This window comes from Monodelphis domestica, chromosome 2, assembly GCF_027887165.1.
Source record: "Monodelphis domestica isolate mMonDom1 chromosome 2, mMonDom1.pri, whole genome shotgun sequence".
Classification (NCBI taxonomy): Eukaryota; Metazoa; Chordata; class Mammalia; order Didelphimorphia; family Didelphidae; genus Monodelphis; species Monodelphis domestica.
The window spans coordinates 531,588,649-531,612,616 of NC_077228.1; the positions used below are offsets into that span (position 1 = coordinate 531,588,649).

Here is a 23,968-nt window from a genome sequence, read left to right on the forward strand (position 1 = left end):
TTTTGGAGTATCATATTGTTTAATTTCCAATTAGTTTTTGATTTGGCTTTCCATGTACCATTACTGATCATTATTTTAATTGCCTTGTGATCTGAAAAGGCTGCATTTATTATTTCTGCTTTTCTGCATTTGTGTGCCATGTTTTTGTGACCTAATGTATGGTCAATCTTTGTGAATGTGCCATGTGGTGCTGAGAAGGTATATTCCTTTTTATCCCTATTTATTTTCCTCCATATGTCTATTAATTCTAACTTTTCTAAGATTTCATTCACTTCTTTTACCTCTTTATTTATTTTTTGATTTCATTTATCTACATTTGATAAATGTTGGTTCAAGTCTCCCACTAATATGGTTTTACTGTCTATTTCTTCCTTCAATTCTCCTAGTTTCTCCATTAGAAATTTGGGTGCTATATTATTTGGTGCATACATGTTGATTAGTGATATTTCCTCATTATCTAAAGTCCCTTTTAACAAAATATAATTACCTTCCCTATCCCTTTTGATCAGGTCTATTGCCTCACCTGTTCTAAACCAACACTATGTTATCGATAAATTCTGTGGGCTTACATAACAAAGTGCATTTGGAAGAACAAAAGATCAAGGCTATCCAGGGAAACCATGAAAAAAAATGCAAAGGAAGGAGGACTTGCAGTCCCAGATCTCAAACTATAATATAAAGCAGTGGTCATCAAAACAATTTGGTACTGGCTAAGAGACAAAAAGGAGGATCAGTGGAATAGACTTGGGGCAAGTAATCTCAGCAAGACAGTCTATGACTAACCCAAAGATTCCCAGCTTTTGGGACCCAAACCCACTATTTGATAAAAATTGCTGGGAAAATTGGAAGACAGTATGGGAGAGATTAGGTTTAAATCCACACCTCATACCCTACACTAAGATAGACTCAGAATGGGTGAATGACTTGAACATAAAGAAGGAAACTATAAGTAAATTAGGCGAACACAGAATGGTATACCTATCAGATCTTTGGGAAGGGAAAGATTTTAAAACCAAGCAAAACTTAGAGTCACAAAATGTAAAATCAATAATTTTGATTACATCAAATTAAAAAATTTTTGTCCAAACAAAACTAATGCATCCAGAATTAGAAGGGAAGCAACAAATTGGGAAACAATCTTCTTTACAAAAACCTCTGACAAAGGTCTAATTACTCAAATTTATAAAGAGCTAAACTAGTTGTACAAAAAAATCAAGCCATTCTCCAAGGGCAAGGGACATAAATAGGCAGTTTTCAGTTAAAGAAATCAAAACTATTAATTAGCACATGAAAAAGTGTTCTAAATCTCTTATAATCAGAGAGATGCAAATCAAAACAACTCAGAGGTATCACCTCACACCTAGCAGATTGGCTAACATGACAGCTATGGAAAGTAATGAATGCTGGAGGGGATGTGGCAAAGTCGGGACATTAATGCATTGCTGGTGGAGTTGTGAACTGATCCAACCATTCTGGAGGGCAATTTGGAACTATGCCCAAAGGGCAATAAAAGACTGTCTGCCCTTTGATCCAGCCATAGCACTGCTGGGTTTGTACCCCAAAGAGATAAGGAAAAAGACTTGTACAAGAATATTCATAGCTGCGCTATTTGTGGTGGAAGAAAATTGGAAAATGAGGGGGATGCCCTTCAATTGGGGATGTCTGAACACATTGTGGTATATGTTGGTGATGGAATACTATTGTGCTGAAAGGAATAATAAAGTGGAGGAATTCCATGGAGACTGGAACGACCTCCAGGAAGTGATGCAGAGTGAGAGGAGCAGAACCAGGAGAACATTGTACACAGAGACTGATACACTGTGGTACAATTGAATGTAATGGACTTCTCCATTAGTGGCAATGCAGTGACCCTGAACAACTTGGAGAAATATATGAGAAAAACCACTATCCACATTCAGAAGAAACACTGTGGGAGTAGAAACTCTGAAGAAAAACAGCTGCTTGAGTACATGGATCAAGGGGACATGGTTGGTGACGTAGACTTTAAATGATCATCAATAGTATAAACATCAACAACATGGAAATAGGTTCTGATCAAGGACACAAGTAATACCCAGTGGAATTGCACATTGGCTGTGGGAAGGGTGGGTGGAGGGGAGGAAGGGAAACAATGTGATTATTGTAAACAAGGAATAATGTTCTAAATTGACTAAATAAATTAAATCAAATGGGGGGGGGGGAAAGGAATGGAATCTCCCACTCCTGAAAAAAAAATCCTGCGGTCTTTTCTCAGTCCTGCTCCCTCTTGTCCTCTCTCCACAGTGCTGGACCCTGTCGTCCACCTTCTTCCGGTACCCTCTTCCTTCTGGGGCCACTAAGACAGTAAGACCGGCCTCACTAGCTATGTGACTGTGGGCAAGTCACCTAACCCATGTGCTTCTGTCTCACCTATAAAATGGGGATAATAGCAGCACCCACCTCCCAGGGCTGTTGTGGGGATCAAATGAGATCATTTTGAAAAGCCTGACCCACTACCCAGGGTGTACTAAGCACTAAGGAAATGTTATGGCTGCTCTGATGACCATTTTCAAGGCGCCACTCTTTCCTGCCTCTCCTTCTCCCTGCGTGATGAGTCTTTCCCAGGTGCCTTTGCTAGACCCCCCTGACTGTGACCCAGGCCCCCTCTTCTCCTTCCTGTGAACATCTGTAGCTCTGGCCCAAAGGTCTCCTGGGCATTATCCCCCCTGGTTGGCCCCAAACCCGCTCCTTGTACTAGCCCTGGTGAACCCCATCTCCACATCGTCTCTTCTGTCCATTGTGCCTGGAGTCCAGGTTGCTGCCACTCCTCAGTTAGGCCACTGTAAGAGCCTCTCCATCAGTTTCCTCGGGTTTGGGCTTCCTGCCTCCCGACTCCTTTCTCTCCAAGATGTCTCCCATGTGGCTGCCAACAGGACTCTCCCGAGACATAGATCTGCACCCCCCCCCCCTTCTCAAAGGTCCTCCCGGGCTCCCCCCGGCCCTTAGCTCGGAGGCTGGGGCATGCCTGAGTTGGGCATTCCAGGGGGTGGGGGTGGGGGTGGGTCATGTTTCTCAGGGCAGGGCGGAAGCCGATCCATGAGAAATACACTTTATTGACAAACCTTCACGAGCAGCCTTGAAACAAGGCCCGACACCAAACTCCGCAAGGATGAACTGAGAACAATCAGCCCCAGCACCTCACTTCCCACGCACATCCCCCTGCCTGGGGTTGGGCCTGTGGGAGGTGACGCCGGGCTTTTAAAAAAGTCTTATTCAAAAAGGGAGGCTGACACAAGGCTGCTGCAAGGCCCCATGTAGCAGGCCCTGCAGCGCTCTTTAGAACAGGAAGAGGGAGAATAGCCCAGCCGGGCTGGGGATAAAAACAACTTTGGAAATGGCTGTTTTCCTCTGCAGCAAAGGAGAAACCTGGCCCAGGAGCAGGCCAGGTCCATCTGCAGTTCTGCGGACCTGAGAAACCGTCGAGGAAGCCCTTCCCCGCGCTCTGCAAACAGAAGACGGAGGCCCATCGGCGGCGACAGGAGTCCGGATCGAGGCTCTCCCAGCTCCGGCGCCGCGTCCCGTCAGGGCCTCCCAAACACCAGGCCTCTCCTCTTCAGGCCCTCCGGGGAAGCTCTGTCAGCGCTCTAGGAGAAAGCACCGCCGCCAGCTGGAGTCTGCTGATCCCCGGCGGACCCCCGCTTTCAGGGGCCGCCAGCCCTGGAGATTCCCAGGACTGGCTGAAGCCCTCCGGCACCCAGAGGAGCCGAGGAGCCGGTGATCTGCAGGGCTCCCCCCGCGGAGGGCTCGGGATCAGCATTGCAGAGGACGAAGGGACTGTGCGGCCCCCATTTTGCAAACGGCGAAGCCGAGGCCCGCAGAGCCTGCACGCCGGGGACTCCCCCATCCAGCGGCGCCAGGACAGAACCGCTCCCCCTGCAGAGCTGGCCGGAAGCAAGGCCTTTCCCAGAGCCCCGACGTCATTCATCCCGGAAAGGGGGACCCAGGACGGGGCATGCAGGGAGCGCGGGTGGGGCCGAGGGAGAGGAGAGCGAAGGAGTGCTTGGGACGTACAAAGGATGGAGCAGACGCACGCCAGCTCGGTACCTGGGCTGAGCTCTCACAGGCGACTCCTTGGTAGAAGGGACGGGCGCCGGACTGCCTGGATGTCGCGAAGGTGCCCCGGGGGGAGTCCCCGGAGCCGATGGGAGGACGCCTGCCGTCGAGGGTCCTGTGACAAAATCGGTCAGCTATGAAAGGCCTCCATCTCGGTCAGCAAGACCCCCCCCCCCCCCGGGGCAGCCGAGGGACGGGATGGGGAGGAAGGCGGGTTCTGGAAGCAGAACGTGCTGGCCCACTTCCAGCCCCGGCAGCCACCCTCCCCAGGGCCTGCTCCCTGCTTACTTGGGCAGAGGCACACTCACTGGGGCCATGATTTTTCGCATCACTTGTGTCAGGAGGGGGGAGCGAGGCTGTTCCCCCCCTTTAGAGTAGGGGCAGTGGCTTCTACCCTGAACCCCTAAAAGAGCAGAGCAGCTACGAGGTCCAGTAGATGAAATCCAAGGCTTGGAGTCAAGAAGACTCGTCAAATCTAATCCTAGACATGAGTGGTTGTGACTCTGGGCAAGTCACTTCACTCTGCCTCAGTTTCCTAATCAGTAATATGAGTTGGAGAAGGCAATGACAAACCATTCAAGTACCTTTGCTAAGGAAACCCCCCACTGGGTTCACAGAGCTGAGCCTGACTGAACAAAAGAGAAAATCTCAACGTCCATGACCAAAGTTGACTTAACCCAAGGCTTAATCATGGTTCTTTTGAAAAACTCCCTTTTGTTTTAGGCCCAAGTCTATTATTTTATTGTCATGCAAAACACACTTTCCTATTGGTCACTGTGGTAGAGTGCACTCATAGATAAGCCAAACCCCCATTTAAAACCATGAATACACTGAAGAGAGGAAGCTTTCATCCACATCCATCTGAATCCTGCAGCTTTTTCCCTAAAAGAATCAATTCTCAGGGGGCAGCTGGGTGGCTCAGTGGATTGAGAACCAGGTTCAAATCTGGCCTCAGACACTTCCCAGCTGGGTGACCCTGGTCAAGTCACTTGACCCCCATTGCCTAGCCCTGACCACTCTTCTGCCTTGGAGCCAATATACATAAGACAGAAGGTGAAGGTTTAAAAAAAAAAAAGAATCAATTCTCATCAAAACAATCTGGCTAAGAGATGGTGGATCAGTGCAATAGACTGAGGGTAAATGACCGCAGCAAGCCAGTGTTTGATAAAGCCAAAGATCCCAGCTTTGGGGAGAAGAACTCGCTCTTTGACAAGAACTGCTCAAAAATGAGGGTTCAAAATGGATATGTGATTTGGATATAAAGGGTGACATTATAAGCAAATCAAGGGAACATAGAATAGTATACCTGTCAGATCAATGGGGAAGGGAAGAACTGAAGACCAAGCAAGACAGACAACATTACAAGATCTAAAAGGAAGAATTTGGATTATGTTACATTAAAAAGGTTCTGTACAAAAAAAGCCAATGCAACCAAGATTGAAAGGGAAGCAACTGGGAAAAAATTTTCATGACAAATTTCTCTGCTATAAAGATCTCATTTCTCAAATATAGAAAGAAATGAGTCAAATTTATAAGAATCCAAGTCAATCCCCAATTGATGAATGGTCAAAGGATACGAAGAGGCGGTTTTCAGATGAAGAAATCAAAGCAATCAAAGATCTTATGAAAAAGCGTTTTAAATCCATCCTGAATAGAGAAATGCAAGTTAAAACAACTCTGAGGTACCATCTCACACCTATCAGATTGGCCAACATGATGGTAAAAGAAAACGATAAATGTTGGAGGAAATGTTGCCAAAACTGGGCCACCAGCGATGCAGCTGGTGGAGTTGTGAAATGAGTGGACCATTCTGGAGGGCAATTTGGAATTATGCCCAAAGAGCTTTAAAAGAATGCATACTTTTGGAGCCAGCAATACCACTACTAGGTCGGTATCTTGAAGAGATAAAAATGTGCAATAAAAAAATTACACTTTTTATGGTGGCAAAGAATTGGAAACTAAAGGGATTAACTCCACAGGGGAATAGCTGAACAAACTGTGGCATATGATGGTGATGGAATGGTATTGTGCTGTAAGGAAAAATGAACAGGAGGATTTCAGAAAGAGCTGGAGAGACCTCTCTGAACTGATGCAGATGAAATAAGCAGAACCAGGAGAACACAGTAACTAAAATGTTGTGGGATGATCAAATGTGATACTTTGCTACTCACAGCAATACAATGATGCAAAACAATTGTGAGGACTTATGAAAAAGAAAGCTATCCACATCTAGAGAAAGAACAGTAGAAATGCAGAGGAAAACATATGATTTCTTGTTTTGGGGGGCATATAATTTGGGGTTTGGGTTTTACAAGATGATTCACTTATAAAAAACAAATAATACGGAATTATGTTTTGTGTGATAACACACCTATAACCCAGACTGAACTGCTTGCCAACTCTGAGAGGGGGGAGGGAAAAAGGGAGGGAGACAACATGAATCCTATTTTGGAAACTGTATATGGAAATTTGTTATTAAAATAACGATAAAACATAAAAAAAAAATATTCTCGGATTACCCCAAGGAGCTCATGATAGACAGCTCACAAACAAATAAACACACCCGCTAACCACAGTCAAAGAAAGAACTGTTAGAATCTGATTGCAGATCAAAGCACTTTGGGGACAGGGAGAGGAAGGGAATCTGAATTGCAAAATGTCAGAAAACAATTGTCAAAATTTCCACATGCAATTGAAAAAAATTTCACAACCAAAAAAGGCCCTGGGTAAAACACTAGACATGCAAAAAGAACGAATGCCATCATCTCTGCACTCCAGCTACTTGTGCGGTGTCAGAAGGAAAGCACAGGGAGCCATAAGTAAACAGAAAAGAGTCGCAAGGTTGCATGAATGATTTGGGATTCACAAAGCCAACAAGGAGAAGCAGCTTGCAATGAAGCTTAAAGAAGGTGGGGGTAGGGGAAGGAGTGAACTCCAGGGGGGGAAGGTGGACTCAAGAAGGAAGTGATGGCAGTGCACATAAAGATGAAGCCAGGAGCTGGGGTAGAAGCCTCCTGGGCGCAGAGAAGGCAATGGGTGGAGGACATGTTAAGGAATCAGAAGCAACAAGACTTGTTGAGTGATTGAAACAGGAAGGAGGGCTACATGAGAGCTGATGAGTCCAAGATGATCCCCAGGTTGTGAAGATGAATAAATGGAAAACTCAGGGTCCGTAGGCAAGTGCTCTCCCCTGAAACGGCAAAGCACATCAAGAAAGAGCATTTTTCTGGTCCAACAGCCCTTTCTAGGCTCACCCGTCTCCAGCCCCTTTCTTGAAAGATGAGGTGAATTAAGGACAAAAGGTCTTTTTAAGGGAAATTTAAGGACACAAACTGACCTCTGAATGAGGTTCCCTCTTCTCCCATTTAGCACATCCCGTGCCTTCCTCCTTTCCTCAAGTGAGAGGGCTACAGCTATTTCAAATTGGATTTTTACAGTCTGATGTTTCTTCTTCAGGATTCTTAACTTAGCACAAATTGTCTAGGGGCAGAGGGATCTCGAGAGCCACAAAAACGCCAAGATTCCTCCAATTCCAAATGTTTAAAGGAACAAAATTATTTGATAGAATTGTATACCAAGAGTAGAGTATATTAATAATCTTCTTTTCTTCCACAAAGGAAACCCAAGTAGAGGAAGAATGAGTCCCATTTTAGCCAACCAGAGTTCGAGAGGCCTAAGGGACATCCGTGGAGTCCATCCTTTAGATGGTTCCTGGAGCTAGATCTATTGATCTGGGAGGTATTCTCAGAGACAATGAGTGAATCCATAGAAATTAAGAAGAGACAGAGAAAAAGAAGGAGGCTCTGTAAAAAGCCTTGGGGTCCCCACAGCTGGGGCTACAACATGGAGGATGCTGTGGCAAAGGGGACCAAAAAGGAACAGAGAGGTAAGAGGAGCCCTAAATAGAATACAGCAGAAACCTTCAAACTATCCAGAAGGGAAATAGGAAGGGCATGGAGTAGCCAGACTACAGGGAAGAGAAGGTCAAGGAGTAGGGAGTCCACGTCAGAATTCTTGACCACGGACCAACTTTATCTTGCTGGAGCTCCCGAGTTCATCAAAGGGCTCTGAAGAGGGCTGGAAGGGCCGTCAAGGGCCACCAAGTTCAGATTCACCACTTAGCTGGAGAAAGTGGGGAAATGAGTGGCCTGCCCAAGGCTGCCCAAGGAGTGGATGGCAAAGCCCGATTCTGGGACTCTTACAGCTCAGGCGCCTTTCCTCATGAGATCTCAAATCTCTGATAGGCACACATGCTGCTTTTAGAATCATTTATTATTTGTTTGTTATAGAGTGTAACAGATCTAGATCCACTGTGGTGACTCTTTCCATAAATACTATTTATAGCAAGAATCATTATTTTAAAAAATACCTACGCCAAATCTCTCGTCTTCGAAGAGCTGAAACAATCCCACGTCTGGAAGCTGGACACTTTCCGCCTTTTTGTCGGGGAGGAAAAGTCTCCTTTCAGCATGGCTCCAGGTAAGGCGGTCTTACAGGGGGAGCTCCTGGCAAAGCCCACAGGGGTGGCTGCTTTCTGTGGCTCCGGGGGACCATCCTTGGGGCCTAAACTTTCCAGGGAATACTTGCATTTGCTCTGAGGCAGCCCTTTGGATTGCTGCCCCGATTTCTTAAGGAATAGAAGTTCCTGTGCCCACCGAGAGGTTTCTTGGGAATAGGTGTCAAACATGCAGTCTATTGTATCCTGGGCTTTGCAGGGTGTCTGATCCGAACCAAACAGCAAGGACTTTTTCGCCTTTGTAACTTGATTCCTCGGAAAGACAGTCTTCAGGCGTGCTTCCGAGGCGTCAGAGGTAGATGGCTCCAGACAAAGTCTTTCACAGGACACAGGAAACTTCTTGGGGGTTTGGAGAGAACTCAGCGGCACAAATGATCTGTACAGATGCCTTCCCTGAAGCAAAATATCCCCTCCAGGGGCAACCTGCTGCGAAGGGTAGAACCTGTCCTTTGCACTTGTCAGAGAGGGGGGCAGAGACAACCCGGGAGCCACCTGAGCCTGGGGCCTGGGGAGTGCCCGCCTCGCATCCCCGGGCTTAGAGGGAGATTCGCAAGTAGAAAGCTTGTGCAGCCGCCCCCTCAGAGCTTCCACAGGGGAAGAAACACCTTGGAAGCAGGTGGGGCCAGGTGCTAACGATTCAAGGTCCTTGACCCCGCCGGCGGCCCCAGAACGGGGCACAAAGACCGCCTTATCTTCCTTCCGGCAAACTAAACTATTTTTCTCACCTGGCATAATATGGACTTTCTTATGCATCTTTAAAAAGCTATTTTCCATCATAAACGTGATATTAAGCCTCCTCTTCTTAGCGAACCAGCCTTTGGAAATGTACTTGTTGGTGGACACAAGGCCCACCTTCTGCGACGGCAAACACTTGCACAGGGAATAGAGCATCTCTGCGTAAACGTCCCCCAGGGTGATGTCCAGGGCAGAGTCTTCATCGCCCCAAGGGCTTTCACCCCACAGGGCCCTCCTGCGGGCCAACAGGCTTCCATTGTGGGACGCGGGCATCACGCGCGTGTCCTGGGGACCTCGGAGGCCTGAGGGTGGCTCCGGTGGCGTCGCAGAAGTCCTCCAGGGGCTGTTAGCGCCGTCCCCTGAGGACAAATGACACCCAATGAGATTCGCGGAGAAACACGTCCCTGCATCACGGCCAGGTTCTGCTTCCTGCCTCTTGGGGGCAGGGAGGGGGCCGCAGGGCCCAACAAAGCTGAAAGCATCGCTCAGCACCAGTGAATGAACTTCAAACCCAACTGAAAACCCAGCGGTTTGGAGGGGGGCCCGGGCAAGAGTTTTCCTCCTTCTTACCCGTCCAAAAGCCCCACGCCAAAGCCGTGGGAGCCGAGTGCCTGGAGAGGGTCTGGCAGGCCCAGGCCACGGGGAGGGAAGAGATGCCCCAAAGGACCCCCAAGACTGGCTCCAGGGAGCTGAGAACTTCGGGGCTCGGGGGACCCAATCGAGAACCACGTAAAGCAACACGCACGGCCACTCACCGAGCACAGGCTTGGCCTTCTCCTCTGGGGAAAAGTCGCAGGGAGCATTTCGGTCCTTCCTCCTGCTGAAACTGTCAAACTGCAAATAAAACCAAAAGTGGGCACTGAACGCCACAGGCCAAGGCCTGAAGGGCCCGGAAGCAAAGAGCCGGGCTCGTGTCTGTCCGAGGTCCGTCTCTCACTCGTCGGCCCCAGCTCCGTCCTGGGGCCGAACAGACAGAGCTGGCCCTCGACGACTTCACACCAGCAGCCGCCGGACGGAGGCCTTTATTTTCCAGGCGGGACGTGCCGTAGTGAACAGAACCCGGCACGAGGGAGCCAGCAAGAAGACCCTCGTTCAAATGCCTCCTCTCACACTCGCTGGCGGAGGCCGGGGAGGCCCTGGAAGGCCTTCGTTTCTTCCCGTGGGACACAGAGCCCGCCACGCTCACGGCACACGAGTCCCAGGAGGCCGAGGGATGAGAAAGGGGGGCGGGACGTGCCTGAGAAGAACCCCAAGCTCTGCCTTCCCCTGAAAAGAAACGCTGACCACCACGTCTCCTCCCCCCATCCATGAAATCCTCTCTGGGAGCCAAGCCCTCAGCCTAACCGTAACCGTATGCGGCGTAACCGTGACCTGACCCCGCCTCGGCAAACAGGAACTACAAACAGAGACCCTGAAGGACGAGGAACAGACGACTCGGACGAGCTTTACGTGAACCGCGCAAAGTCCACAGAAGCGGAGCAGCCCCCCCATCATCGCGAGGGGGACACGGAGGAAAAGCGCAAGACAGAAGAAGACCTGAGCGTTACGCCGGGGGAGGCCGACCCTGGACAGCGGCAGGATGGTTTCGATGCCCCGGTCAGGTCTATAAAAGTGCTTTTTCTTCTTCTTTTCTTCTGTGAATAAGGGATGGAGGACACAGAGAGGAGGAGACGACATTGGAAATAGACGGATGCAAACCACCACCACTCGATCGTAAGACAAGAAGCCTCACCGTGATTAGCCTGGGGTGGTCATCCTCCAGGATAACATCCACTCGGGTCAAGCAATCCTTGTAGAGCTCGCGTTCTGGAAGACTTGGAAGGCTGTCATTCTTCTAAAACAGACAAAAGTACTAAGGCGAGCTGATCGTCAAAACAACTCTTTCTTGCTTTGTCTCACCAACTGGACAGCTATGAAGGAAAAGAGCCTTTAGGGTTAAGTCTGCCGGGGACAAGCGGCTAACCCATGTGTGCAGCCACAAGAACACCCATCTTGACTCTACTGGATACTGATGAGCCCACTGCCCGACAGCGGCAGGCTTTGAGGACCAAGCCCAGGGGGGCCACCTCCTTCCCAGAGACTTTGCTGCTTAGGTCCAGCAGCTTAGGCCCACCCTTCCAAACCAAGAGCCTCCCCCACCGCTCCCCCTTGGGACACCCCCAGAGCATCCTCTCCAGCCATCCTTGAGTGCCTACAAGATTTAAAATCATCCTCTATCAATATTGCATTGCTTCTGCAAAGGGTAGTCCGTGGGCCCATTCATCAACCAGGAGAACATGGTGCTCTTTCTCTCCATTAGAAGGTAAGCTCTTTGGGTGTAAAAAACCAAGGTGGTGGAGAAGGTACAGGGACCGTCTGATTTCTGCCAAATTACCCTCCAAAAACCTATGCTATATTGCCTCAAAATGAATTCTGGAGCAGCATAATTCACAAAAAGACAAGGTGAAGTAATTTTCTGCCCAAATAAACTTAGAAGGCTGGCATGCCAGGGTAGAGGTGGAGCACAGGGTGCCAGGGCAGGCCGCATGGAGGCAACAGACTTTGGGCCCAGCAGAAGCAGCAGCCAAGGATTCTGGAGCTCTCGGTCACAAGGGGGGGATCAGACAACTGCTTAGAAAATCGCAGGATTCCCTTTGCTGCCTCTGGGTACAAGACTTCTGTCCCATTGCCCATACGCAGAACCAGGTCCCAGTCCTGGGGCACAGTCAGAGGGTGAGGAGGAACACCAGCATACACCAGCACTTGGGGCCACGGGAGCAGAAGAGAAGTATTTCTTAAAAAGGAGAACAGGCCAAATGGAAAAAGATATACAAAAATGCACTGAACAGAAAAACTTCTTGAAGACAGAATTGGTCCTATGGAAAAAGAGATGCACAAATTCACTGAGAAAAAGGAACTCTTAAAAAGTGGCCAAATGGAAAAGGAGGTACAAAAGCTCATTCAAGAAAATCATGCCTTAAAAATTAAATTAGGCAAGTGGAAGCAAATGACTCTGTGAGACAAGAAAGAAACAAAATCAAAAGAATTAAAAAATAGAAGAAATTAAGAAATATCTCATGGGGGAAAACAACTGACCTGGAAAATAAATCCAGGAGAAAGAATCTGAGAATTACTGGACTACCTGAAAGTCAGGATCCAAAAAAAGACCTTAGATATCATCTTTCAAGAAATTATCAAGGAAAACTGCCCTGATATTCTAGAACCAGGATAATACAGAAATTGAAAGAATCCACTGATCACCTCCTGAGACCCCAATAACTCTTAGGAATACAACAGCCAAATTCCATAACTCCCAGGTCAAGGAGAAAAATATCACAAAACAGCCAAAAATAAACAATTCAAATATCATGAAATCATGGTCAGGATATCATAAAACTTAGCAACTTCTACATAAAAGAATGGAAAGGCCTGGAATAGGCTGTTGCAGAGGCTAAAGGAGCTAGGACTTCAAGCACTTATTCAACAAAACTGAGCATAATCCTTCAGGGGGAAATAAAGGGTATTCAATGAAATTGAGAACTTTCAAAAATGAAAAGACTAAAGCTGAATGGAAAATCTGACTTTCAAGTACAAGACTTAAGAGAATCATAAAAAAGGTAAACAGAAAAGAGAATCAAAAGACTTTCAATAAGGTTAAATTGTGTTCAACCCTACATGGAGAAGTGATTCTTCTATCTCCAAAGAATTCTGTCATTATTAGGGCTGTTAGAAGGGGTATCCATAGACAGAGGGTAAGGGTATGAATTGAATATGATGGGATGATACAATAAAAATAAAATTAAGGCATGAGAAAGAGGAAATGCATTGAGAGAGTAGGAAGGGAAAAACAGAATGGGGCAAATTTTTGCATGTGAAAGAGTATTTACAGTGGAGAGGAAGACAGAGGAGGTGAGGAGGAGAGCATGGGAACCTTCCTCTCATCAGAACTGGCTCAAAGAGGGAAGAACATACACAGTCGAGAAATTATTTCATTCTACAGGAAAATAGGAAGAGGAGGGGATAAGAGAAGTGAGGTGGGGCTGATAGAAATAAGGGCAAATGGGGGAGGTGGAGGTCAGAAACTGAACAGGGGTAATCTAGATTTAAAGTCACAACTCTAAATTCATCTTTACAATAGGATGGGAGTAATACACAGGAATCATAATAATGTAAAATTTTTACAACTCTCTAATAAAGACCTCATTTCTCAAATACATAGAGAAATGAGTTGAATATATAAGAATACATGTCATTCCCCAATTGATAAATGAGCAAAGTATATGATCAGGCAATTATCAAACAAAGTAATTAAAGTTCTCTATAATCACACAAAATGCTCTAAATTACTATTAACTAGAGAAATGCAAATTAAAGCAACTCTGAAGCACCACCGCACACCTTTTATGACAGAAAAGGAAAAAAGACAAAACTAGGAGGGGATAAGGGAAAGAAAGCTGGGACACAATGCACTATTGGGGGATTTGTGAACTGATTCAATTGTTCAGGAGAGCAATTTGAAACTATTTTTCATTGTCCAAAGGGCAATGAAACAATAAGCACACACCCTTTGATCCAACAATACTATTACTAGATTTGTATCCCAAAGAGATTAAAAAACAAAAAAGGGATGTAAAAAAATTATTTAAAGTGGCTCTTCTGGGGGTACAAAGACTTAATGAGAAGATACTTATCAATGGGAATGGAAGAGTAAGTTACCACATATGATGTACCAGAATACCATTTGTGCTATAAGAAATGACAACAGGAGAAGTTCAGAAAAACCTGGAAAGACTTCCATGAACTGAAGCAAAGTGAAATAAGCAGAACCAGAAGAACATTGTTCCGGTCACAGGTATACTGTATAATGAACAACTCTGAGGAAGAGCTATTCTTGGCAATATGATGATCTCATAAAAAGTGTCACCTGTTCCCACAGAAAAAGAACTGAGTCAGAATCCAAACTAAAGCAAACCTTTTTCTCTTATTTTTTTTCTTTTTGAGTTTCCTTCCAAAAAAGTATTACTATGGGGAAATGTTTCACGATTGCATAATTGCTCACATCTTAATGTGGTTTGAGGGGTTGAGGAAAGGGAGGGAGGGAGAGAATTTGAGACTAAATATTCTTTGGAAAATATTGGAAACTTTACACGTAGTTGGGGAAAAAAATCAAAATATAATTTAATACCTTAAATCTTAAAAAAAGAAACAAGAAAGAATGTAAACTCTATGAGAGTAAGTATATATATGTCCAGCACTCAGCATGGATCAGAGCACACAGTATCTGCTTAATAAAGGTCTTTTCATTCATTCGTTCGTTCGTTCGTTCGTTCGTTCATTCATTCATTCATTCGTTCGTTCGTTCGTTCGTTCATTCATTCATTGGTAGAGGCAGGTTCCTCACAAGATTTCCTATACCAATGAAACCACAAGCCAAACTGGAAAACTCTGTATTGAAATATAATCTACTCTGAATGACCGCCTGTTTAATCTTAAATATTCTGTGATCAAAAAATCAAGGCAAATGACAGTACTAAGTCTGACACTCTTGGCCCTGTTCAGGGAGAGATAGCCACCAAGGTGGAGGTTAAAAACTGGGACAGCTTTGGAGGGGAAGGAGAGAAAGGGGGAAACCCTGGATCTGAGCGGGGGGGGGGGGGGGGGGGGGGGGGGTACTCGCACGGTAAGCAGGAGCTGCCAGGGCTGGGCCTTGTTTGGTCAGGTCTCAATTCACTTAAACCTTCCCTCCAGCCAGTCTAACTAGAACAGAGAAAGCTAAGCCAAAGTAGGATCAGTTCTTTCTTCAAAACCCTTACCTTCTGTGAATTTAAAAACTACTCCACTTTAGAATATTTGATTTAGCTATTTCCTGATTGTAACAATGGAGATACTTGATCAGGAATGTCTTGGGAACTTTACATTGCTCCACCCTACTTAGACATACTTTAGGGGAAGATAAAGTTGTAATCTCCTGATTGAACAATGAAGGTACTTAGTTCTCACCTTATAGTGAAGCTAGACAGGTAAGCGGAAGTCTATGTTTAGATCTTAATACAAAAAGGTGTTAAGTAACTATAAAGGTTAAATTAATCAAAAAAAGGTCAAGTAACTAACAAAAGGTGAACTTAACAAAGAAGCGTTAAGTAGCTCAAAAATCTAATCAAAGGTGAGAACTAAAAGTATGGGCAGTCCTGGAGAAAGCCTTTGATGTGATTGGTAGATGTGAAAGTTTGGAGGAGGAGACACAAGGGTGAAAGATCTATATATTTGGCTCCCTTGCTGTCTCCAAGTAGTGCCTGTTTAAAAACACCCTCTTTCCCTGGAGAGGTGGATCTGGCTGATCACTTCCTGTGAGCAGCCTAGGTGCCAGTTCAATCCTGGAACTCAGCCTGGAGGAGCTCACTCAGCTTCCTTGAGACGGTCTCAGAGTGATAAGACTGACTTCCTTTTCCCTTGGGCTCAGGGAGGCCCCTTTGGCCAAGGCCTTTAACTCCTGCCTGGCTCAGCCTGAGCTGGAGCAGTTTAAATGAACTCTTTTTCCTCTCCCTCTCTCTTCTCCTTAATTCCTTCTCTTTATATTAATTAAAATCACCATAATTTCCAGCTCACTTGGGTACTTTATTATTTGGGATTTCCCCTTGGTGACCAATCAATTTAGATTTTTTAAGTCACAACACTAAAATTATCTTTACACTTCTTAGAACTGATACTAAGTAGGGCAAGAACTATGGTTAAGTGACTTGCCTGGGGTCATAGAGCTTAAAGTATCTTAGGCTACATTTAAACCCAGAACTTCCCATCTCCTCCTGGCACTCTATCCACAGAGCCACTTAACTACCCCATAAGATTGGTTCTTACCTTCAAGTGGATATCATTTCTTTGAACCAAAGTTGCATCAACCCCATTGCTTTCAGCATCTTAAAAAAAAACAAAACCAATTGGAAATAGATGACTTGCCTTCCATTATTGCCTTCTTTATTCCAAAACTGGATTAAATTTTCCCAAACAGTACCACTGATTGCTTCACAAACATGCTAAGACTCCTTAGCAATAATCACTGCTTTTATGACTTTGCATCTTGGGGGGAGGGGGGAAAGGAAAGACAGAACATGGAACTCAGAACTTTAGAAAATTATTGTTAAAAATTAATAAAAAATTTAAAAATAATCATTTGTCTAACAAGACAAAAATATCCATGCTGATATCTGAGGTCAACTCAAAACCATCTATTTATCAAGTGATAAAGCAAGGGGGCTTCATTAATTCTTTGTTAGTTGACTTCAAATTCAAGTGCAACATCCCCGAAAATGTCTATTTCAGAGGTATAGACAATTCTCAAAATTAGCAATCAAATTTAGAATAATCTCAGGAATAGTGAACAGCAACCAAGGCCCTCTCTAGAGATCTATTACAAAAGAGGACCATTTAACTGGTTCTAATAAGACATGAATTCAAATCCTGCCTCAGGTACATCTTGGCTAAATGACCCTGGGCGAGTAACCTTTATTGGTCCCAGTTTCCTTATCTGTAAAAGCATCTGCCTGGAAGGGTTGTGGTTAGGCTCAAATGGGAGAGTAAGGAGAGGGAGCTTTGCAGTGCCTGGCAAGGGGAGCCTCTATAAATGGGAGCTATGGAGGACTCAGGGAGGATGCTTTATGGCAGATCCTGGCTGTCTCATCTGCCCAGAGCTCCTCCCCACTCTAGGGGGAACCGCCAAAGAGGGGCTCTGGGAACGCCCCGATCCCGGGCAAACCAACACCCACAAAGTGCCGGAGGGCCGGGAGTGCGTCAGACCTCGCTGTGCCAGACATCCGGGCCTCTGAGGCAGTTTATTCAAAGCGGAGCATCGTGTTCTCTGCGTGGCGCCGTCTGAAAGGTACCCTTCTTCCTCCAGGTTCATCTGAAACAACAGGAAAGCGTCACTCAAACCCTCCTAATACCGGGTAGACGGCCGCCGCCCCTCCCTGACCCGCTCGAGCCTCCCGGGCGGCATAGGGGGGGGGGGGGGCAGACGTGCCCTCGTAGCCCCCGAAGCCTCGGGCCGCGCCCGACAGAAGCCCCCGGGGCACATCCAGGAGGCAGGAGGCCTGCGGGGGTCGAGGCTCGTGGACACCCTCCACGGGTGCACCGAGCAACAAGCAGCCTCCGTGCAGCCAGACGAAGGCCCCGCGGCTGCCCTTCACCAGGTGCTCGTGCCAAGGCTTTGCGCTTTCCTTTCCCTTGACACCAGCTTCCGGGCAGACCCTGCCCAGCCCCTCCCCACCGCGAGCACCCCGAAGTCTCAGCGCGGGCCGGCGCCTGCCGGGGGCATCGGCGCCAGCCTGCCAAGCTCTCCCCTCCCCCCCCCCCCCCCCGCGGCCAGAGGATGTAACCGCCGCTCCCCCCCCCCCCCCCCCCCACCGGCACAATAGGTCCCAGAGGCCGGTCGGGAGCTCAGGGGGTCCTGGAGGCCGGTCGGGAGCTCGGGGGTCCCGGAGGCCGGACGGGAGCTCGGGGGTCCCGGAGGCCGGACGGGAGCTCGGGGGTCCCGGAGGCCGGACGGGAGCTCGGGGGTCCCGGAGGCCGGTCGGGAGCTCGGGGGTCCCGGAGGCCGGTCGGGAGCTCGGGGGTCCCGGAGGCCGGTCGGGAGCTCGGGGGTCCCGGAGGCCGGACGGGAGCTCGGGGCGTCCCGGAGCCTCCCTCCCAAACATAAAGAAGGCGTATGAAGAGTGTTTCCAAATACGGAGAACTCCTACCCATGGCCGGAGTCCTGGAGAGATCACTGAGCGACTAACTGATCGCAGCCGAGGAGAAAGCTCCTGTTTCACAGAAGTTTAGCGGGCCTGCCATAGCCCTGTCTCTTAAGCATGGATTCTGAGGGGCAGCCCAGGGGCTCAGCGGAGGGAGAGAACTCCGGGCCTGGAATTGGGAAGACCCAAGCTCAAATTTGACCTCTGACGCATCCTAGTCATGTGAGCCTGGGCAAGTCACTTAACCCCAAAGGCCCGGCCTTTAGCACTCACAGCCACTCGACATCCATTCTGAGACAGAGGGTCAGGGTTCAAGAAGAAGAAGGCGGCATTTTGATAGCAAACTTTGCTTTAAATCAGGACCTGGGGGGGGGGGGGGGGCAGCTGGGTAGCTCAGTGGATGGAGAGTCAGGCCTAGAGATGGGAGGTCCTGGGTTCAAATGTGGCCTCAGACACTTCCCAGCTGGGTGACCCTGGGCAAGTCACTTGACCCCCATTGCCAACCCCTTACCACTCCTCTGCCTTGGAGCCAATACATAGTACTGACTCCAAGCAGGAAGGTGAGGGTTTAAAATAAAAATAAAAATAAAGTAAATCAGTACCTGGATAGACTGGAAGATTCTTTGGGTTACTCTTTTTCCGCCCCATAGTTTCAGCCCTTGGAAAAGAAACAAAAAAGAGGCCATTTAAATACTGATCTTTACCTTCTTCTGACACACAAGCCCAACGGGGGAGCCAAAGCAGCAGAGGCGCCCCAGCCAGCTGGAGGGCAGGAAAGGAGGCCCGGAGGAGCCCTCCGCACAGCCCCCTCTGCGGCCATCCCTTCCCTTTTCTGTCCTTTTGGCCGGTCTGTTGGGACCCTTTTCCTGGCCTTCGACAGCTTCTCTCCCGGTTAGAGTCCTTTTTCTTAGGTACTAAAATAAGTTCTTTCTAGCTTAGCGATCAGCCCTTTGTCAGAGCGACTCCTAAGATGTCCCCATTACAGGTTCCATCTCATTTTAGCGGCACTGACTGTGTGCAAAAACCTCCCCCTGAATCCAAATGGCACATCTTTGGGCACTCGAGACTTGATGGCAGAGTCTTCCCCACTGAGGATGCCAGGCTGCTGTGTCACGTGACTTTGTTGCTCTCTGCCTCTGTTAGGCGCTGCTGATACAGGATAGGAAGCAGATTCTTCTTCTTCTTCTTTAGTTAAGCCCTGCCCTCCCTCCTTAGATTCTTCTTTCACCTTTAGTCTTGTTTTCCCCAAACCCTCACCTTCCTTCTTGGTGTCAATACTGTGGATTGGCTCCAAGGTAGAAGAGTGGTCAGAGCTAGGCAATGGGGGTCAAGTGACTTGTCCAGGGTCACCTGGCTAAGGAAGTGTCCGAGGCCACATTGGAACCCAGGACCGTTCAGAGGTCTCCAGGCCTGGCTCCCCTTCCACTGAGCCCCCCAGCTGCCGGGCTGTACAGGCTGCTCATTTTCTTGGGTACATACTGACCGCCCCTGAACGGATGGATGGGCTCTGGCTCCTGGTCTCACGAAGACAGGGATTAGACAGAGCTGAAGCTCAGGGGGCCCGTCAGGGCTCTCCAGCGTGGTGGGGCCTCCCGGGCCCAGCAGGGGGCGCTCCTGGGGGCAGCTAGGGGAGGGCGGGGAGAGGCGGGAGCCTGGCACCCAGTAGGTGCTTCCTGAAGAGCAGGGATCTCACTGCCCGAAGAAGAGAGGTTCTGGCTGTGTGACCCTGGGCGAGTCACTTAACCCCGCTGCCTGGCCCTGACCGCGGCTCCTCAGGGGGCGGGCTTTACAAGCAGAAGAAAGCGAGGCTGGGACCCACGCACGTGCGCGTCCCCACTCACTCCGGCCCTCCTTACCTTCTGGAGCTCTATAAGTCAGCGTGGCGATGTGCACCAGCTTGTCTTCTTCGAAGGGGCGGTCATACTGCGGGGGGAGACGGGGGTCAGCGCCGGAGAGCCCAGGCCGAGCTTAGGGCAGCGAGGGCATCATGCGGGGAAGCAATGGGGGTTCTCACAGGGAGGCGGCACCCTTGGGGAAGTTACGGGGCTCCCACGTGGGGGCCGTGGGGGCGGGGCACACCCAGGGGAGCACCGGGAGTAGGGGGTCCCATGGGGCGGGGCCCTCAGGATGGGGGTGGGATGGAGTGTCCGTCACCAGGGCGGAGTGCGGCCAGGCCTCACCTTGGCCACTAGTGCCCCCATGAGCTGCGTGAAACGCTGGTTGCTGGTCTGCAGCTTCTGGAGCAGCTGCTGCCGCTGCCGGGTGTTGGAGCCCACCATGCTGGGGCTAAGGCTGAGACCAGAGTTGGCGATGCTGCTGCTGCAGCAGCCTCTAGACCCGGGTCCCAAAGCGTGGGCCTGCTCCGCCCCACCCTCCGCCATTGGGCACTGCCGACCCGCTCGTCTTCCCGAGCCGCCACTCTCATTGGTAGAACTGCGCCCGCCGGCTCCTCCAGGTGAGGTGAGTAATTCCATTGGTCAGTTCCGGTGGATGCCCCGCCCCGTAGAATACAACTCAATCTCATTGGTCCTTTTAAATTTATTGACTCTCCAACGGTCGGAGGCTCAGCTGATCGGGAGGACGCACGCTTAGCCTCCCCCTCCGACATAGCCCCGCCCCCGCGGGGCGGAGCGGGCGAAGCGTCCTCTGTGTCCCTCCTTTGCGCCTTCGGGCTCCACTTTTGAAGCGTGAGGCTAGGGATAGGGGAAGGACTCCGAGCTGTGAGTCGCAGCCATTCCTGCCAGTTTCTTGGTCGGGTCCCATCCCTTGGGAGGCAGCTAGAGGAGGGCACCAGTGACCACGGGGAGGACCCGCCCAAAGTCCTCCAGACGCCGTTTTCCCCACCCAGCCCCTCCCTCCACTTCCCCAAGGACCCCTCAGGCAACGTGCCCCGACTGTGTCTGGGGCGCTGTGCGAGGCCCTGGGGGAGCAGACCCTGACCCCGAGGAGAGAAGCGGACTTTGGGGAAACCCCTCCTTACGCACGTGCTAGGGATGACGCTGACCCCCGGGAGATCGCCTACGCTGTCCACGGCTGCCCCGCCTGGGGACACAGAGACCAAGAGCTCAAAGAGCTCACTCAAAGCTGGAGGAAGTCCGTTCGCCCATCGTTGTAATTCAAGGGATGGACACAGCCAAGCGAAGAGGACACAGAACTGCTGTCTTAATCAGTACTGTGTGTCTGAGGTCAAACTTGAACCCAGGACCTCCCCACTTCCTGGAGGAGGTGACAATCAGAGCTGAGCCTTGAAGGAAGAGGATTCCGGAAGAATGATGTTGAATCCCACAATGGCTCGCACATCCCTTTCCACTCAGATTTCAAGTGTTTTGGTTTTTTTAAACATTCACCAAGCCCTTTGGCGGGCTCTTCGTGGATCCTTTCCCGGCCCTCCACTGCTCTCAGTGTGAGCTTCTCCTGGCTGAACGTGGTCCTTTCTTTCAGTCAGTTTTCATGTGTCTTGGACCCAAGGCTCTTCCCGAAGGCTCCCCTCGAGGCTCTCAATCCATGGATTAGCTGTGGGACTCGCACTTGGGCTGCTGCTTCAGCTTCCCAAAGGGTTCCATCAAGAGCCAACTTTAAGGGGCTTGGGTATTCTAGTACTGGGGTCACAAGCACCCCTAGAGAGTGGGGTCCCCAATAATACTGGGGATGGCAAGGTAGCTCAGTGGATGGAGAGCCAGGTCTGGAGACCAGAGTGACCCTGGAAGAGTCACTTGACCCCCATTGCCCAGCCCTGACCACTCTTCTGCCTTGGAATCAATACATATCACTGATTCTAAGATGGAAGGTGAGGGTTAAAAAAAAGAAAAGAAAAAGTATTTATTACTCTAGAGGGAGAACAATGACAACCCAGAGGATTCTCTCCTCTTGAATACACAAAGTCCTTGTGGGGGAGTGGCTTTAAGTTTAAGTAATCTGGTGTGGGATTGAGCAACCTGGGGGCCAGAGGAGCCCTTTTCCCTCTTCCCAGAGTCCTCACAAAATTCCTTTGGGGGGGATGACATTGTGATGGAGAAGTTGCTTCCTTACCTAGCAGGACTGGTCATTTCCAGTACAAGGAGTCTCCATAGTAGTTGGTCCACCATTGGTTGGAGTCGAGCTGGTCACTCAGTTGCTATCTGTTTTCTCACTGGATTCATTTGCTTTTATTAATAATAATAACTAATGCTTGTATAGCACCTACTATGTGCCAGGCAATGTGTTTAAGCACTTTACAAATTTAAAAAACAGTATTATCTCATTTAATCCTTACAACAGCCCCACCAGTGGTAAATACTATTAGCCCCACTTCACATATAAGGAAACTGAGGCAAACCAAAGGTAAAGTGATTTACCCAGGGTCACACAGCTCATAAGCATCTGTAACTGGATTTGAACTCAGGTCCTTCTGACTAGGCCAGTACTTTCTCCATTGGGATACCTAGCTGAGCCAGCTATTGCCAATTTTGATGGTCTCCAATTATGGAGAGGAGCCCAGATGGTTCTTCTGATTCTTGAAGTTCATAAGACTATAACCTGGCCAATTCCATCTTCATATACTTTTTAATCTAAGATCAGGTAAGAATAAATAAAAAAGATAAAATGACACAGGGAGGTCAGGTATTTATAAACACATGGAAGGCAGAAGGGGGACAGAGTCCATTGTCCCTTCCCTCACCAACAGTTCACAGAAATCCTCTTCACTTGAAAGTCCGTCAGTGAAGAGAGCAGGAGATCAGAGCTTGGGCTGCACGTTTGGGATTCCTGAATTCCATGTTGACATCTTCATATAGATGTCATTTTCTTTAATGAAATTATTATTTCTGCTTTTTTTCTTTCATCCACCAATTTTTAGAATTATTTTTTGTGTGTCTGTTTCAGTTTGAATCCTTTTTTTCAAAAGCCCTACATTGATTATAATTTTTAAAGAATAGCAATGGATGTTTAATATTTTGGATTTTCTAGATTTCTTTATGAGTTTTTCTTTCTTTTTTTTTTAAACCCTTACCTTCTGTCTTGGAGTCAATACTGTGCATAGGCTCAAAGGCAGTAGAGCGGTAAGGGATAGGCAATGGGGGTTAAGTGATTTGCCCAGGGTCACACAGCTGGGAAGTGTCTGAGGCCAGATTTGAACCTAGGACCTCCCATCTCTAGGCCTGACTCTCAATCGGCTGAACTACCCAGCTGCCCCCTTTATGTGTTCTTGCCTTAGCATATGGTCAATTTATGTAAAGTTGCCATTTCCTGCTTAAAAATATGTATACTCCCTTTTATTCCCATTCAGTAATCAACCAGAGATCTAAACATATCTAGGCTTTCTAAAATTCTATTCACATTCCTAATCTAACTTTTTCCTTGTTTACTGTTTTGTTAGATTTGTCTTTATCTGAAAGGGTTAATTAAGATATCCAACTATTAAATTTTGTTATTTCTGTAATTTGATTAAATTTCCCTTTAAGTATTCAGATGTATGCCATTCAGTGCACATGTGTGCACATACACACACACACACACACACACCTATAGCTAGAGAACATATATTCACTATTAAGGTACAGTGCAGGGCAGGCTTCATGATCTCTGAAGCATCTCTGGTTTGAGTGCAGAGCACTGTCAGACTTCTGGGTCACTTACTTGCTCTTGTTTTGGCTTCTCTGATAGAGGCCGGCCTCAGATTGTATGACTATCTTCTTTGGGCTGGATGAAGGGGTTCGCTCTGGTTTCCTGGATCATGATTTCATCAGCTGCTTGTTGGAGTCTATGTGGGAGAGGGGAGATCCTCTGTGACCTTTCATGCCACCATCTTAACCAGAGGGATCCAGACAACACTTGGTGCAGAATAAACCCAAGAGGGTGATTCGGCCACATCACCTACAAAGCCGATGCAATCTTAGTGTCCAGAAGGAGAGAGGAAGCGACAAGCCACTCTGGTCTCTCTGCC

The 23,968-nt window shown here is 48.4% G+C and overlaps 1 protein-coding gene across 4 annotated transcripts; it reads right to left on the reverse strand.

The window, feature by feature from the left end:
* Positions 1-3,074: 3,074 nt before the first annotated feature.
* Positions 3,075-20,475, reverse strand: HJURP (Holliday junction recognition protein). Of its 4 annotated transcripts, none has more exons than XM_056819957.1 (10): positions 20,229-20,475; positions 19,905-19,971; positions 18,651-18,706; positions 17,114-17,219; positions 16,178-16,236; positions 11,076-11,174; positions 10,099-10,177; positions 8,466-9,702; positions 4,051-4,207; positions 3,075-3,623 (listed from the first exon to the last, which is right to left on the reverse strand). In XM_056819957.1, the coding sequence occupies exons 1-10, from the start codon at positions 20,427-20,429 to the stop codon at positions 3,561-3,563; spliced, it is 2,124 nt and encodes a 707-aa protein (XP_056675935.1). In that variant the 5' UTR covers positions 20,430-20,475; the 3' UTR covers positions 3,075-3,560. The 4 variants fall into 4 exon arrangements, with proteins under 4 accessions (XP_056675935.1, XP_056675934.1, XP_056675936.1 ...); XM_056819956.1 differs by having other exon boundaries at positions 11,076-11,177; positions 20,229-20,473; XM_056819958.1 differs by having other exon boundaries at positions 4,084-4,207; positions 11,076-11,177; positions 20,229-20,470.
* Between the last annotated feature and the right edge of the window lie 3,493 nt (positions 20,476-23,968).